The sequence below is a fragment of the Mustela lutreola genome, chromosome 15 (assembly GCF_030435805.1).
Source record: "Mustela lutreola isolate mMusLut2 chromosome 15, mMusLut2.pri, whole genome shotgun sequence".
Taxonomy (NCBI): domain Eukaryota; kingdom Metazoa; phylum Chordata; class Mammalia; order Carnivora; family Mustelidae; genus Mustela; species Mustela lutreola.
In genome coordinates, this window is record NC_081304.1 from 30,907,021 (window position 1) to 30,924,617 (window position 17,597).

The 17,597-nt window shown below is 42.6% G+C and overlaps 1 protein-coding gene across 1 annotated transcript in view; it reads left to right on the forward strand.

The window, feature by feature from the left end:
- The window catches only part of ANKFN1 (ankyrin repeat and fibronectin type III domain containing 1), a 266,145-nt gene extending 253,845 nt beyond the window's left edge, over nt 1-12,300 (forward strand). Inside the window, exon 19 of the mRNA XM_059148501.1 lies at nt 6,820-12,300. Within this exon, the coding sequence (XP_059004484.1) occupies nt 6,820-7,625 (806 nt within the window). The 3' untranslated portion in view covers nt 7,626-12,300. The remainder of the gene's footprint in view (nt 1-6,819) is intronic.
- Nucleotides 12,301-17,597: the final 5,297 nt, after the last annotated feature.

A 17,597-nucleotide genomic window follows, 5' to 3' on the forward strand; every position in this document is an offset into this window, starting at 1 on the left:
TGCTGTCTAAAACTTGTTTTAAGACTGTTAAGTCCTTCAGCCCAAGACTTTATCCAATTCTCTTTTTCTAGCATGAAAATCTCTCTGTATCTATCTTCTTCCCCACCTCATGCCCTTCTGCTCTTTTTCACTAAAAACCAGTGTCAGCACTGGTGCTCACAAGTGATCATCCCTTCATGTTATATCCGTCAGCCTACCATTCTTGTATCTTCAACAGTTCCCTTCCAATAGTTCTTTCATCTCTACCCACAAACATCTTCCCTCAGCCTTGCAACCCAGGCTCTCATTCTATCTCCTCCAGGATATCTTGGCCAATCTATCCAAATTAAATTTACCACCTCTTCCACTGCCCAACCCAGCCCAAATCTACTGCCTAACCCTGCTGCACTTAACTCTTCCAGTTTAAGGCAGATACCACCATTCAGACACTGAGCCCTGAAACCTCTTGGTCGTTTCGGGGCCTTTACACTTACCTCTCCAAATTGTCTAGGACTCTTCTCTCAGACTTTCACATAGCTGATTCCTTCTGATCCTCAAGGTCTCACCCAGACTCCCTTCTCTACGGGGATTCCTCCCTTGGCTACATTAGCAAAAGAACCTTCCTCCCAAATCACTCTCTACCTGAAACCCAGTTTCATTTTCTTCATGGAACTTTGCACTATCTGATATTAATCTTTTGTATTTTTTGACTTATTTATCTTAATCCACACTCTTTGAGCTGCTTAAAAGCAGATACCCTATCTGCCTAGAATAAAACAGGTGCTTAGTGAACATCTTTGCATGAGTAATTTCCCTGGATTTCTATTTCCCTCCACATAACCACTGCTCTTGCACAGCCCTACAACCTGGAAAAAAAAATTAAAGAAATATAGCTTGGACCTCAGCCTCCTGGTTGGCCTCCTTTCTGTATGTTTCCTCCTCATCCAGTTCATCTTACATCCTACCTGCTACAGAATTATCCTAAATCACAGCTCTCAACTTGTCAATTATTTCTTCAAAATTCTTCAGTAGCTACCCACTGGGTACAAAATTAGGTACAAACTCCTTATCTAAGATTTACTATTCTCTTCTGGCTCTCTCCTACCTTTTAAAAAATTAACCTCCCTTTTTTTAACCACTTATTTTGAAATAATTAGAGAAGCAGTAGGTTGCTTCTCTAATTAGGAAATGTACAGGAATTCCCATGTACCCTTCCCCCAACCTCTCGAACATCAACAACTTAAACACAGCTCTCATACAACACCACAACCAGCTCTCACTAGTTATGTAGACACTTGTCCACGCATGTGTATATGCATGTGCTCGCACACAAGCACTTAGGCTTACTTGGATAGCTGTGTGCAGTTTTATCGTAAGTATGGCCATGGGTAATCACCACCATAACCAAAATACTCAACTGTAACCATCACCCAAAACTCCTTCTGTTCCCCCTTTATTGCCTTACTCATTCCCCCCATCTCTATCCCTGCTACTACTATTCTTCATCTCTGTAATTATTTCACAAATGTTACATAAATGGAATTCTTTATTTTTATTGGTAAGTAGTAGTCCATAGTATGGATGTGCCACAGTTTAACAATTCAACCACTGAAGGACATTTGAGTAGCTTCTGGTTTGGGGCTAAGACAAATAAAATTGCTATGAACATTCATGCACAAGTCCTGCATGGATATAGGCTTAATTTTCCTAGGATAAATTATTTAAATTTAGAGTGTAATCACTGGCATCTTACTTTTGTAGCCTGATTTCCCCCAAATTCCTTTCCTGTTCCCTTTTTATAGTCAAGTAGAGCCATTTGTACTGTTCTTCTTCCTCTCTGGTTTCTAATCCTCTCATCATTTGCATATTAATAGCTGCCTAAACCACTTTTTGAAAGTGGATGAAGAAATAAAACAATTTAGAGAATAGGAACAAATGAGGAAATAAATAATAAATAAGAGATGATAAATAAATAAGATGATAGAGTATCTTATCAATCCCGCCCCAATGAAATGCAATCTCTTTCCTATAAACCTACATCATATTTGCTAAACTTCTCTTACAAAATATATGTTCTCCTAGTCTCATGGATGCATACATGCCCTATACTTTCATTAGAACAGTAAACTCTCTGCACCGGAATGTTTATAGCAGCAATGTCCACAATAGCCAAACTATGGAAAGAACCTAGATGTCCATCAACAGATGAATGGATCAAGAAGATGTGGTATATATACACAATGGAATACTATGCAGCCATCAAAAGAAATGAAATCTTGCCATTTGCGACAACATGGATGGAACTAGAGTGTATCATGCTTAGCGAAATAAGTCAAGCAGAGAAAGATAACTATCATATGATCTCCCTGATATGAGGAAGTGGTGATGCAACATGGGGGCTTAAGTGGGTAGGAGAAGAATCAATGAAACAAGATGGGATTGGGAGGGAGACAAACCATAAGTGACTCTTAATCTCACAAAACAAACTGAGGGTTGCTGGGGGAGGGGGTTTGGGGGGTGGGATTATGGACATTGGGGAGGGTATGTGCTTTGGTGAGTGCTGTGAAGTGTGTAAACCTGGTGATTCACAGACCTGTACCCCTGGGGATAAAAATATATGTTTATAAAAAATAAAAAAATTTAAAAAAAAAGAACAGTAAACTCTCTGGAGACAGGTCACTTCTTATTAATTTTATATTTACTTGGGCATCAAGAACAGTGCTTCTGTTAGAGCAGGAGCTAAAGCAAAACAGAATCTTCATTGTTGACTGAATGGATGAATTAAATATATCTGCCCTAAGAGGGCTCTGATCTAACCAGGAATCCAGGATGTTATATTTCCATTAAAAAAGACAACTAATAATATAAGTCTATATAGGCTAAAGGCCAAAGGATAATGGAAGCAAGAAGTGTTAGAGAAATGCAGACAAGTGAGCAATTTTTTTCTGGGATAGTTGGGGAGTGTTTCTTAAAGAAGGCTATGTTTGGGGGAACCCTTGAACAGATAGGTAGACCTCAGAAAATTAGGAAAGGGAGTCTTTTTTGGTAAACATTACTTAAGGAACAGTAGATGGGTTGATCTCCTCTGTAGCTGCTGGACAATATTCCATAATACAGATGTGCCCCAATTTTTTTTTAAAGATTTTTTATTTATTTATTTGACAGGCAGAGATTACAAGTAGGCAGAGAGGCAGGCAGAGAGAGAGAGGAAGAAGCAGGCTCTCTGCCGAGCAGAGAGCCCGATGCGGGGCTCGATCCCAGGACCCTGGGATCATGACCTGAGCCGAAGGCAGAGGCTTTAACCCACTGAGCCACCCAGGTGCCCCCAGATGTGCCCAAATTTTTAAATCATCCTCCTAATAAGACATTCAGATGTGCATCAGTTAGGATTATGTTTGGATCCATGTCACGAAAAACCCAAATGAGAGTGTCATGAACACGAAACACTTTATTTCTCTTGTGTGAAAGAAGCCCAGAGGCAGACAATTCACTGTTGGTAATGTGGACTCCATGGCCCTCAGATTCCACACTCCCTTTTTCAGCTCTAACACTCTAACATGTGGCTTTTTTTCCCTAAGTCTGCCTCTTGGGCCTAGCCAGCTCTCTTTATGCAGCCTTCCAGAAGTTTCATATAGTACTTTCAGTTCTAACTAATTGGCCAGAACTTAGTTATATGGCTATACCTAGCTGCAAGGGAAGCTGAAAAACTGTGGTCTTTTACATGAGTGTATCGCTGTCTCAAAGAAAACTTAAGATTTGTAACCAAAAATGGATAATAATATTGGGTAGCAGCCAACAGTGAGAGAACAAAACATTGCCCTGCCAATGAGTAAGCACACACATCTTCCATAATCAGGAAAAAGAGAAAGAAGCACTTCACGCCCTGACCCTGAAATAAACAAACAAGCAAAAAAAATAAGGGGGGGGGGGGTTTACATCTGGTTCTACTTCCTAAAATAGAAGAAACCTTAATCCTGTTTGTGTAAATTACTAACTTCTTAACAAAACAAAAATTTTCCCTGAAGTCTGCAATATTCTTATGATAATCACATCTGATTTTCCACCATGAACAATATAACTATAACCTTTAATCCTGTGGGTTTTTACTTTAAATACCTGTTGTATTTTTCAATCAGCAAGCCAGTCCTGAATTTGGACTCCCTTGCAGAATTTTGCAAGTAAGCGATTTTTCTTTTCTCAAGTGATTTTTCTCTTCTTAATACTTTGGTGCCTCTAAGTCTTCCTTTCACACAGTCTCAGCCACAAGATTCTTTCTCATTTTCCCTATTATAAATCATGCTGCAGTAAACAACTTGTAAATGTCACCGTGTATACAGAGTGACAATTCCTCAAACACAGATATCTTAAAAAGGACTTGCTGGGACAAATGATATGCACATTTTTAATATAGTGTGCCAAAACATTATCTGAAGAGCTGTGCTAGTTTATATTCCCAGCATCATTCTATGAGCGTCCCTGATTCCCCACACATCACCAACACATGAGATTATCACTCTTTTCATTTTTACCAAATATGACAGGCAAAAACATGTCCTGTTGTTTCAACATCCATTTCCCTTACCACCCAGTTAGTAATTATAGTCTATCTAAAGTTGAATATTTTTAGTATGTTTATTGGCCATTTGTATTAATTATTCTTTGAAGAACTGATTCTCATCTGCCCATCTGGATTGTCTTCTTATGGATTTACAGAAAATATTTGTATATTCTGGCTATTAACCTTTTGTTACACATGATATTACTGTTTTCTTCTAATCTATCACTTACCTTTTTTACTTTGTTTATAGTATCATGTGGTTTACAAAGTATTAAACTGTGATGCAGTCAAATTTGTCACTTCTCTGACTTCTAGGATTTTGTCTTGCTTATAATGACCATGCCACCCTAAAATTACAAACATACTGTCTTCTGTTACTTTTAGGGTTTGCCTGTCACATTTAAGCTAAATTATATTTATCTTTATATATGCCATGACATAGGATTTTCTAATTATCTTGCTAAAGGGATAGCCAGTTGTCCCAACACTATATCCTGAATAATCTGTTCACTTCCCTACACTGAAATGTTATCTTAACCACATGTTATCACACAGAATTACCACTATTTGTAGACTTTACTTTTCTGTTCTACATGTCTATCTGTCCATTTATACACCAATACTACAAAGTTTTAGCTACCAAATCTCTAGTATTTTTTGGAGGTGCGTGGGTGGCTCAGTTGCTTAAGCATCTGCCTTCAGCTTAGGTCATAGTCTCAGGGTCCTGGGATTGAGCCCCACATTGGGCTCCCTGCTCAGTGGAGAGCCTGCTTCTCTCTCTGCCGCTCCCCCTGCTTGTTCTCTCTCTTTCTCTTTTTCTCCGTCTCCCCCACCCCACCAAATAAATAAATAAAAATATTTTTTTTTAAATGTAGTTATTTTTTGGTATCTGGTAAATCAGGCTCCTCCCTATTGTATCTTTGAAAAAGAAAAAAAAAGTTGGCTGCTCTCATAAATTTTCTCTCCCAGATGACTTTAAACATAAGTTTACTAAATTCTACTTAAAAATCCTACAGAGACTTTTTTTAATCGAGATTACCTGATTTGTAAATGAGCAATTTTTCCTTTTCTTTTTTTTATTTATTTCATTTATTTGAGAGAGAGAGAGAGAGCAGCAGGAGAGTGACAGAGACTCTGGAGCCGACTTAGTGCTGAGCATGGACTCCGACGCTGGTCTCCATCTCACAAACCCAGCATCACCACCTCAGGAGTCGAACTCTTAACTGACTATGGCACCCAGGTGCCCCCAGCGATTTTTCTTTTTAAGAGCACTTTCATGTTTTCAAATAAATATATGCTTTCAAAATCAGCATGTATTTACCAAGTACCTACCTTGGGCTGAGTTCCATGGGAAATTCAAAGGATTTAAAGACAGTCCTTGCCCCACCAAAATGTACAACCTGGCTGAAAGGAAGAAAAAGATATAAACAACTAGTGCATTAAATGACAAATACCTAAGAACTAAACTTCTGGCTCACTTATGGTCACTATAGTATGCACTTTGAGGCTTATTTTTGCCTCTCATCTTACTTCTGTTTTTGTTTTTTCTTTGGCCTTACTTTTGCTTTAATTTTTTTTTTCTTTTTAAACACCTGACAGTTGGGGTAAATGTTTATAAACCTAATCAATTTCCATTTTACAGTCATCCTAGAGAAGAAGTTCTATCATCCTAGGGGAGAAGTTCTATTATCATCCCCAGTTTACAGATAAGAAAACTAAAGCTCAGAGAACTTAAGTAACTCTCCCAAGATCACAGAACAAGTAGGTGGAGGATAGCTAGGATCTGAAATCCACCCCATAGTGTCACCTCTTCTCCCCCCCCCACCCCGACCCACAACCTCTTAAGTTCCTGCTGCTCTTTCGAATGCAAAAATTATCTCTGAAATAAGGATAGGAAATGAATGAATAACATTCAGCTTTCTTTCCTCTTTCATCCTCTCTACACATGTCCAGCCAATAATAAAAGTGCACATGGGAATAAGGACACGGGGAATAAGGACACATTATCCTCTGCCACTATCCAGGTTGGACCTGTCCAAGTTCCTCTCCCTCCTTTCCCTTAAGTTAAGCACAGGACCCACTACATAATTTACAGGACCCTATGCAAAACCAAGACGTGGGGCCCCTTGTTCAAAAATAATAATTACCTTCAAGGGGCAGAGAGACTGTTCAAGGAAGCCCAGGGCTCTTCTAGGCACAGGGGTGGGGAGGGCTCAACCACACAGATCCTACCCCATGAAGCAGGCCCAGGCTAAGAGTTTCTTTTCTAACCCGGGTCTCAGGCTTTGCAGATTCACAGCCCTGTTCTGATGAAGAAGGCTGCTCAGAAGTCTTCCTCCCCACGGACAGCGACTACGACTCCAGTGATGCTCTGAGCCCCCGAGACCTGGACCTGGTGTACCTGTCATCACACGACATCGCGCAGCAAGCGCTAAGCGGCCTAAGTGGCAGCGCTCCCGACGTCCTGCAGGTGCATGACATGAAGAGTCCTCTGGGGCCGGGTCAGGACCCCCAGGGCCGGGTCCTGGGGCCAGACCCTGACCACTCGTGCGCCGAGGTCCTCCACAGCCTGACGCTGACGGGCTTGGCGTCCAAGAACCACGCCAAGATGGCGCCCGGCTCGCGGCCAGCGCTGGGCTTCCTGGGAAAGCGGAAGCCGGCCAAGCACCAGCACTACGGCGGCTTCAGCCGCCATCAGCGCTGGCTGCGCATGCACAGCGAGATGCAGTCGCTGTCGCTGTCCGAGGGCGTTTACACGCAGCACCCATCCCGGGCCTGCGGCCTGGCCGACGATCCTGCAGAGGCCGAGCGGCTGCGACCAGCCCCCGATGGGCCCCGGAGCCTGATTCTAGCTCACACCACGAGCCTCCCTGAAGGGGGGAAGAGCAGTCTCCAGGACCCGAGGCCTTCCGTACGCCGCATTTACGTGGAGCCCTACTCTGCGGCAATGGTGGACTCAAAGCCCTGGGCTGCCTTGAGCCCGCCCCCAGGAAGCCACTCTGGCCTGCCCAGCCCTACAGGTCCGGAGATGAGCCCTGAGGGCCCGACCACATCCCAGGTGTCAGAAATACTAAGCAGCATGCTTTAGGGAGGGTCCCCTTCCACCGCATTTTCCATCACCCTCCCTCCATCCCGCTCCCACTGTGTCTCCATCCCTTTTCAAATGGTTTGAATGTTAAAACTCCAAAAGTTACAGGTTCAAGGCCCTCTTTTTTAGGAAAGAGTTGGGTGGAGGTGAGAGTTGCCAGTTTTGTTCCCAGTTCAGGGCATAGAAGAGCTTTTGTGTCAACATGGAGCCCTAGACACAAGGGTTCAAACATGCCAACCGGTTGGGAGGCACTCTTGTTGGAGGCAGGGCTACCTAAAAAACCACCCTCAGTTCTACAGCTGGCTCTGTAATCTGACCTTTGGGTTTAGGTATCTTTCATGAATTTGTGATTGGTGGGGAGGAGTTCTAGAGATGAAAGTAAGATTAGCACTATTTTTCCTTCCACAGCGAACCTTTAGAAGAGTGTAAGGGAAAGAAGCCCAGGTCTTCAGGGCACAAGGTCAGGTGGACTTGTTCTAGGTTCCCAGTTAGCTAAACCAAGTCATTCCAAAGTGCAGGGTTCTCAGCTGGTCACCAAATCAAATTTATCCATCAGAACTAATATGATTAAGTAGGCAGTCATTTTCTTCATTTAGTGTTGTGTGGAAGCCACTAGATGCAAAAGTAGAGGATGCTTTGCTTCTAGCTTTGTTCTGCAAAGGTAAAATAGGGCACAAAGCAGCCCCTCCTACACACTCATCTCCCATTGAAGCATGGATATGGGCCTTATATTATTCAGGTGTAGGGACATAGCTAAATTAAGTGAAAACCTAGGTTAAAAACAAGGAGGAGTAAGAGAGAGATGAGCTTTTCCTCTACAATCCTAAAATAAGTCCATGAGTCTTTGTCTCTGAAAATGATAGTGGGTCTGCTCAGATTCTTAGGTGTTGGAAGGTCACTGAATGAGAAAGTACCCTTCAGATACGGCACAGCAGTTGATGGAGTCCTTACAGCTACGCTGGGACATCTGTGCACCCCCTACATCAGTGGTTCCAAGGCTATACTTTGAAACACCTGAAATTCATGCTTTGGTCTCAATGCTTCTCACCTGCCTTTCTCACAAATGAGAAACCCAAATCAAAGAGAAATTACACTGCATATTCAAAAAAAGCCTGAACCTTCTCTTATTTCCTGGAGCCAAGACTCATTCAGTTTACTGATACTCTAAATGGTCCTTTTCTGCTTCACAGGCATTTGGGTTAAATATTGCTCTTTATGGGCCCTACCCCTGTCCTCACAGTTCTACCATTCCTCCTCATGGGAGTTCATACAAAGTCCCCTGTTCACAATGTTATTCCGATCCCTTCCATTTTTAAAACATTTGATTTAAACATAAATAATTACCCTGGCGGAAAGGTACAGATTTGGCCCATGGCCTATGGTCATTAGAAAACTAAGGCCCAGAGCTCAATCTTTATTTTTTTAAGAGATTTTATACTCAGTGACCGCCCCCCCCCCCACACACACACACACAAAGATTCTTGAGCAGAATCACGGTGGCTCCTTTTCCATGCCGGCAAGGATTTTAAATCTTTTTTTTTTTAATTTTATTTATTTTATTTGACAGAGAGAGAGATCACAAGTAGGCAGAGAGGCAGGCAGAGACAGAGGGGGAACCAGGCTCCCTGCTGAGCAGAGAGCCCGATGCGGGGCTCGATCCCAGGACCCTGAGATCATGACCTGAGCCGAAGGCAGCAGCTTAATCCACTGAGCCACCCAGGCGCCCCCCTGCAAGGATTTTAAAATGCAGTTTTCTTCTGTTCTAAGTGAATTCTATGTATATGGAGTGTTAGAGCTAGAAAAGACCATAAAATTAGTCTAAGTCCTTGTATTTACAGATGAGATGATTAAACCCAAGAGAGGTTAAGTGACTTGCTCAAGGTCACAGAGCTAGTTTAGTCTCAGGGTCAGAACCCAGAAGCATTCCCTTTACAGTAGGCTGGCCTATTGGGAATCGGTACACACCAATAGTCAACTTTCGATTGCCTATTGGCTACTTACCTAGTTTGTAGATTATCTTTTAATTCCAAATTCAACTCCTTTTCTCAACTTTTACTTAAAAGATTTCCATTATCACAGAGCTCCTTGTTGGCAAGAAATAAATTTCACATAGTTAATAGCTAAGTTAATTAAAAAGCAAATTGGAGAGAAATGTTATTTAATATTACACACCATATGACTCCCCTTTAATAATAAAAATGACAGCATCATCTGCATTTAGTTTCTACTTATTTCTAATTATAGGACAGATTATATATGTTGAAAGCTGGAATTGTCAAAAACTAAGAAACCAAGTGATTCTCTTACCATGACCTTTCTGGTGGCATGGAAGGAAGCTTGTGACTGTTAATTGGATGGGAGGCATTCAATAGGCAGCAAAAGCAGAGACTGACCCACCCTTCTGGCCCCTCATTTGGTCGGCAAGCTCTGGCACTTTGCACCAAATAATGACTCATGAAGTAAAATTGCATTAAACCCAAACACACTAATTTATATTGAGATCATGGGTTATTTTTTCACCTTCTATGAGGAAAAGAGTTGCATACCCGTGAAATGAACACTGCACATTTCTATTTCAGTGGGCACAATGAGTTGGTTTGAAAATGTATATTCCTAGCAATATTTCTATGTAGAAGTGGATGTTATGTCCTCAGTATTTAGCCAGTATCTGTTCAAGTAGGTGCCCTCCACCTGTACCTACACTTTGCAACATCTTGTGAGCCTTGTTTAAACTAATAGATTCCCGTGAGAGACAATTATGTTCTCTAATTCACAATCCTTTATTTGTTATGTCCAGGCATTATGGAGACTTAACAACTTCTGAAAATTTTTTGGTTTGCTTGTTTTATCTTTATGGTTTTGTTTTGTTTTATTTTGGATATGATGAACTTTTGTCTTTTTTTTTTTTTTTTTTTTTAAGTCCAATCTGGGGGCCTCTGGAGGAAACTCTCCTGTCCCATAATTTTTCTACCATGCTTAATTCTCACTTGTATTAACCCAGCTCTCATCATTGGTGAAAACCCTCAAAAATCAGTGACCAAGGCCCTCCCGTATGTCTGTCTCTATTCCAAGTCCCTTGGAAAAACAAAAGAATCCAGAACAAAACATACTCCTGGACCAAAAGGAGCTCACAGAGTATAGCCATCATCACTGTACATCTTCTCAATGATATTTTAGAAGAGGCAAAAGCCTATCTCCTCAGTCAGGCCATCATAGGGCACGTTGGGCTAAACATCACTGACTTCCCTCTTGCTGGCTATTCATAAAGGAAAACAGCCTGGAAAACACAAGTCACCAATGTATATGCTTGGCAACCATTTACAAGGCTATCATATCCTCTTACTTGGTGAGGGGAACTGGGAAACAGTAATTAAAAACACTTACTCCAGGGAATGGATATTTTAAGAAGTGGGCACTTAAAGATGAGACCCACTCCATTTTAAGAACATTCACTAATGCTTAAAGCAATAATTACGCTGGATAAAATGGTTCCATTTGGTTTGAAAGTTAAAGCCAGTTAGTAATAATATTCCTCCAGCCCCCATTCCTGAAGGATCCCAAAGCACTTTATGAAAAGCAATGACTGAAGCCTTGTTGTACTCCCCTAAAAAGACCTTGTCTGGAAGCCACCTGGCAAACACCTACCCTATCCTTGCCAGGAGATCGTGCCAGACAAGTGGGAAAGAGGACTGGCTTCTCATTCATTGTTATCCTGCCATGCAAAGGTGCACCCTGGTGAGTGTTCAGCTCTTCTCTTGAAGATAGCAAATTTAGACAAAGAGGCGTACCCAGAAAATCCCAACTCCTTTCCCTCTCCCCACCTTGTTCTTCATGCTCTACCCAAGATGTACTCACTTTCTCTTGGAGAACTATCAACTCGAGCTGTTCAGGGGTCTGCTGTGGATTTAAGTTCCCTAGTTCTATCAACAGCACCCAGAAGTCACTGGCTTCTTAAAATCGATACTGTTGGAAAGATGATGTCATTACCTTACAGTACTCTCAAGTTTGTATGTAGCAGAACTACAGCAGAGCGTGTGCCTCTCTTGCTGTATTTATTGACTGAATTATACAAACCAGTTAGAGAGGGTAGTTATAGGGTAACAAGAGAAAAAGAGAACACTCCCAGAGAGTTGCAAGTCACTTTTTAAAATCAAAATACTTTCCCAGATGATTCAGTGACTCCAACCTGAACGTTTTGGGGTTCCCCTCGCCACTGGTTATACCTTGAAGGAAAACTATAAGGGAGCTCTTTGGAAAGCAGTGATACCTCTCCACAGGTAGTAGAGGGAACAAAGGGAAAACTTGTTTCTTTGTGGGTCACCTCTCATAAGATGTTCAAACACATGGCTTACGACTGTTAAGCTCAACTTCAATGCGGCCTTACAAACAACAAGGGTAGTGTATTTGAAGCTATGTTGCACAGCTTGGAAACTTATTCTAAGATCCTAATTCAGAGTTTTTCTGAGGTGTTGAACTTTGCCATTAGCAAAAAGTATTTTTAGAAAAATCCATTGACTGTTTATGAAGCACTGATTTTGCCATATTTCGGGTCTCTCTTTTCTCCATCATTTTTGCACCCAGAGGGTTATATTTGTTGTTTTCAATTATTTCTTCTATCTCCATTATTAATGAATTTGTAAAATGATCTTTCAAAAAGACAGTTGGTTTTGTATAACAATCAATATTCTATTTTGATAACAGAAGGAGGAGGTTTGTTGTGGTTGTTTTAGATATAACCCTAGGGTCCTTCCCCTCCAGATACATACTTTTTTTTTATTTTAGTGAAATCCAATATTTAACTTAGTGGCAAATGTTATCAAGCTATTAGTTAATGCTCTTTGGTCCTCTTCTTTCAGTCCATGAGGTGGAAGTCTGAATATGCTTTCACAGTAACCACTATCCAGTAGCTGATTTATAAAAACCAAGTCTGGCGAATTGTTGTCTTAAGTCAGTCTGAGTTGCTGTGTTGCTTCTTGCCCTGTGATCAACCGGATTTGGGGGGATATCCCATGTGTGTGGTCACAAGCATCAGCTTAGTATTTGTGATGGAAAAAGAATTAAAGAAGTGTGTGTGTGTATGTGTGTGTGTGCGTGTAGTCAGGGAGAGACGTTTCATAGAGAAAGTAATTTAAGTGGCATTCTATTAGGCAGTGTTTAATTGCTTCCTGCCTGATGTGTACATAGTGATTTGGCTGATTATTGGTTATTTGTTCAAAACTTCATGTATCTTGTTGCTATGTATGCAACTGAGTGTATGTAAAAGTTTAGACTTCAGTACATTATCTGCACAATTTTTTGTGCTTTAAACCTCTGTAAATGTACAGATGAATCATGTATGGTGTATTAAATGTGACCTCCACTCTTGAAACAATAATATTTTGTAGTATATACTTTTGCAAACTATTTGAACATTTTAAATGGATATTGTAAAGGGCCAGTACACTCAATCATAAACAATACTGGTAAAATACATGCCTCTTCAACCTCCCAGTTTATAAGAAGAGGTCAGAGGTTAACAAGAATTAAGATAATTTTTCTAATGGCAAGTATTTTTGATAATTTCCTACCTGCCTAATTGTATTTGGAAGAAAAACTGTGAACAGAAGAAATCTTAGCTAGCAGAGGGAATGGCTTTATTTCATAAGCATTAATGAATACTAATGTGCTTTATATCTGACCTGATGTTGTTGAAATACAGTTCATGGGAGGAGAAGTGAAAAATATTTTTGATTCTTCATAAGATCTTTTGCTGTTTCAAGGACAGTTTCCAAGCCCTCTGTCTTCAGTGTGGAGAAATGTCAATTAAATAATAAACTAAGAGAATTGTCAGCAGTTGGCTTACCTGCTGGTTTTTCCAAGTCTCAGCGAAGCCACACGTTTTTCAGCCTGAGCTTTTAAAATCTTCTCTCTGAAATTCCGGAAGAGTTACTGTTTGCAGTACTGGTTTAACAGTTATCAGAAATATCTGACCAGTTGGCCCTTGGTCTGTCAGTGGCATTTGGGTTATTTCTCGTGCATAACTGGTTATTGGCAAGTACTGAAAATAGAGGATGGACCGCCATGGCAAGTGTTCTCACCAAGTTGCACCCAGGAGCTTGGACACCTTAACCTTGATCCTTCCTCCACTGCGTGCTTGTTTAAATGTCTTCAGTGCATCTCTGCATGTGCTGTCCTATTTCTCTATCCTTTTATTTCCACACGCACAAAGCTCCTCCCTTACCCCAACTCCCTCCAGCTGAGATTTGAGATTTCTTCTGATTTTGAGAACACTACAAAGAGATTGCTTGAATCCCAGGAACCCGCACGAAGGTTCTCCTGAATTCCCAAGAACAGGAAATATGCTGCTTTAGACCATGTTTTTGTCTTAGGCTGTTTTACTGAATTCTCTTAAGTACACACACACACACACACACACACACACATTGAACTCTTCATTGGCATGTTTGTGGTCGGCTTTCCTGACAGCCTCAGAGGGCTGTTTTGTTGTCCTGGCCAAATGTGCTGTTTTCCCTATGTAAATTGTCATCTTTCTAAGCAAACCATTACTTTCTTTTCCTAATTCTGTCTTTGAATAAAAGTTTACCTTCTTTTTCAAACCAAACAGATGACTTTGCTCTTTAATATCCTCTTTCTTCTATGAACACTCCCGGGGAGATGTTGGGGGAGGGACATAAGGAGTTGGCCTTTCTGAGTCAAGCTGCTGGGTAAGATGTGAGCTTCACTGAATGCTTCGCTTTTTGATAAGCTAGGCCAGGTAACAACACCCAGTATTTCTATCTGCCAATGAGAGAGAACTCCTCCTTCTCTAGAACAATAATTTTATTTTTTTTAAGATTTTATTTATTTATTTGACAGACAGAGATCACAAGTAGGCAGAGATTCAGGCAGAGAGAGAGGGGGAAGCAGGCTCCCCGCTGAGCAGAGAGCCCGATGTGGGGCTCCGATCCCAGGACCCTGGGATCATGACCTGAGCCGAAGGCAGAGGCTTTAACCCACTGAGCCACCCAGGCGCCACCTAGAACAAGAATTTTAAAAATTATGTTAGGGAAGTAGGCAAGTAGGCAATATTGCCCAATATTACCTGTCAAGTGAGATCTTTGTCATGATTTCTTGACTGTGAAAATGCATTCCCTCCTCAAGTAGCCTGTGGCATTCTCACATTTGCATCATGCTCCTTGTTCTGTCAATAATAATAACCGTAATAATAACAATGCTTCTTATTCTATAGTAGTTCTGGCAATCACTGCATTAAGTTACAGGCCACAGGAGGGAACTGACCCTGGTATTAGACACACACTAGAGGAAGTTAGGCACGGGGGATACACTCCTTTAGACAAGAGGCTCTAAGTCAAAGACAACTGCCTCCTTTTTTCCACCATTATCTCCTACACACTCCAGAGCTCCTAGCACAAATGCCCATGAAAGGGTGATCAACTGATGAAGAAAGAGTTCGCTTAAAATCACGTTAATCTCCCCACATTGTTCATTTGCTCTGTAAAGACATGGATTCAAAGGCCTTTCCAAATGACTGCCAGCCTGGGGTTCCTCTCTTTAACGGCTGGGGTGAAGCTCAGTTTGTCCCTTCAGGGTTCCTCGGAAGTATTTCTTTAGGACATCGTGCAAAGTTCCACCAGCTACCCGCACATCCATCTCCAGAATGCTCTGGTTAAGGTCAGTCCCCGAGTAGAAGAAAGCAAAGGGCCTGGGGAAAAACCCACTATTTACATGTGGGACAGCATGTGCTTCCAGACTGCTCCAGCCGGCACTGACCCAAGTGTCGCCAGAGCGCGCCGGTGACAGAACAGCGTGGAGACAGATGTGCATATCACCTACCTATCACCTACCCGCTGAGGTTTCCAGACCCACAAAACCTTCAAAAGTCTGGTCCCCGTGCCCAATAAGGCCACCTTTTGCACACACCCTTTTCCCCATCAAGCTTTTGATAACTGCAATGTCCTATATGTTTATAGAACACTTTCCCAAGCACCATCCTGTTTGAGTTTGACAAACAGCCCTGTGAAGTGATCAGAGCGAGCACTTTTATCTCTGTTTTACAAATAAGAGGCCAGAGGCTCAGTCAAGTGAGCTGTAGGGCCCCGGACTCCTAATTTCCCAGAATGCCATATGCCACTGACTTAGGAGCTATAGGAAAGGAAAAACCATGCCCGGATTGGCCAGTAGAAGCGCTCTCTCTCTCTCTCTCTGGAACAGACCCCCTGTATAGACAGCCATGCAAGGGAATTCACAGATAATGACAGTCAAGCAGAGAGACCCTCTCCTGTGAGGCCCGTTTTCTAGCTCTGTGACTGCAAGCAAGACACTTTTCCTCTCGGAACTCACAAATGAAAATATCTATCAAATGTATAGAATCTTTTCCAGCTTTGAAATTCCATGAATCTAAAATAGTCACACTGAGTCCCTCTCAGGGATGAGCAGAGATTCTTCTGAGAGCGTTTCTGTTTTGTGATGTTTTGTGCTGTCCTTAGTCTTGTTGAGGAGGGCAGGTGACCGCAGGTGGGCGGCAGGGAGTCCACTGTAGCTAAAGGGAAGTGGAGACAGAAAGGGCTGATCTGCGCTCAACATCCCTTCCCAATACCACCACTCTCCACAATTCCTCCTTCTGCCTCACTCTGACCGCAGTCTCTCTCAGAAAACAGTCCCATGTGTTTCACTTCCTGTGTCCATGGCTGTCCAGTCCATTGCGGAATCACAGTGGATGGGGTCTGGATTATCTCTTGGCCTTTCCCTGGCATCCTGACTTGGCATCAGCACCACTCACTGTCCAGTTGTTCTCTTAGATCCTGCCCAATCACTCCCCTCAGATCCCTTCCCTGGAGTGGCCTGGAAGGGGCCAACGCACCGCACAACTCCAGGAGGCGCTATTATTAAGTACGGCGTGTACTCCATTAGCCATTTCCCAGAATCCAAGAGTGAAGCAAGCACACCTTTTTGCCAGGCAGCAGGCCTGCAATGGCCATGTCTTTGGGTGTAGAAGGGACGATGAGAGATTGGCAGAGGACATAGCCTGGGGCCTCCCTTTGTGTAGGATGTTCATCATACCACCACAGTGTCTGCTTTAAGGCACGATATTGGACACACATTTTACTCTTTCCAGTTTGGGGCAACTTGAGCACCAGCGTGGCCCTCCCTCGGGCCATGTTGGTCTGGCCGGAGCCAAGTGCCAGGCATTGTTCTCCGCCTGTTCTCAGTGAAGTCCGTGAAGTCAGGGCAGCGTCATTCCCTGACAAACATTCAGTACATTTCCTTGGGTCCCAGGAGGCCTGATATTGAAATGTTTTCCTCCCCATAGTTATATTTTCCTTGGTTGAAAAAGTTTTGTTTTGGAAGTTGCTACCCTGTCGAGGTAATGAGTCAGTTTGGGAGGCCGGGGCAGAGGGGAAAATGCACATCACTGGAAGAGGCCGAAAGGATGGGGGTGAGAGAAAATGGGAGATTCCGGGTGGGAGAGAGAGGTCCACACCCTCTGCCCCCTCCTGCCCTTTCAGGAAGAACACAGCCCCTCCTTCTCAGCTGGGGGCTTCTTCACTGAGGTCAGGGACCAAGCCCTACGGCTGCCTTTCTGGCTTGTTCCTGGGGAAGGATAGGTAGGCACGAAAGGAGCTAACATTATGGGTCATCTTTGGAGTGCCTTCATAATCTTCTACTTTCTGTACAAGTTGGTAGCATTATCATCCACATTGCACAGACTGGGAAACTGAGGCTCAAAGAAGGGAAACTCGCCCAGCAGTCCACAGCCAGCAAGTGGCAGAGCTGGGACTGGAGTTCAGAGTCCTGTGCCTATTATACCACATAGTCTCTCTACAAGACTCATTCCTATCCAAAGAATCAGACCCAAGTGACTCGACGGAGGGACGAGAAGACCCAGCTGGAGGGACAACTGAGATTATCTGGCTCGGAGCCAGGGGCATATTGTTGGGAGAGGGAGAAGGTGAGGTGTAGGGACTTAGACCA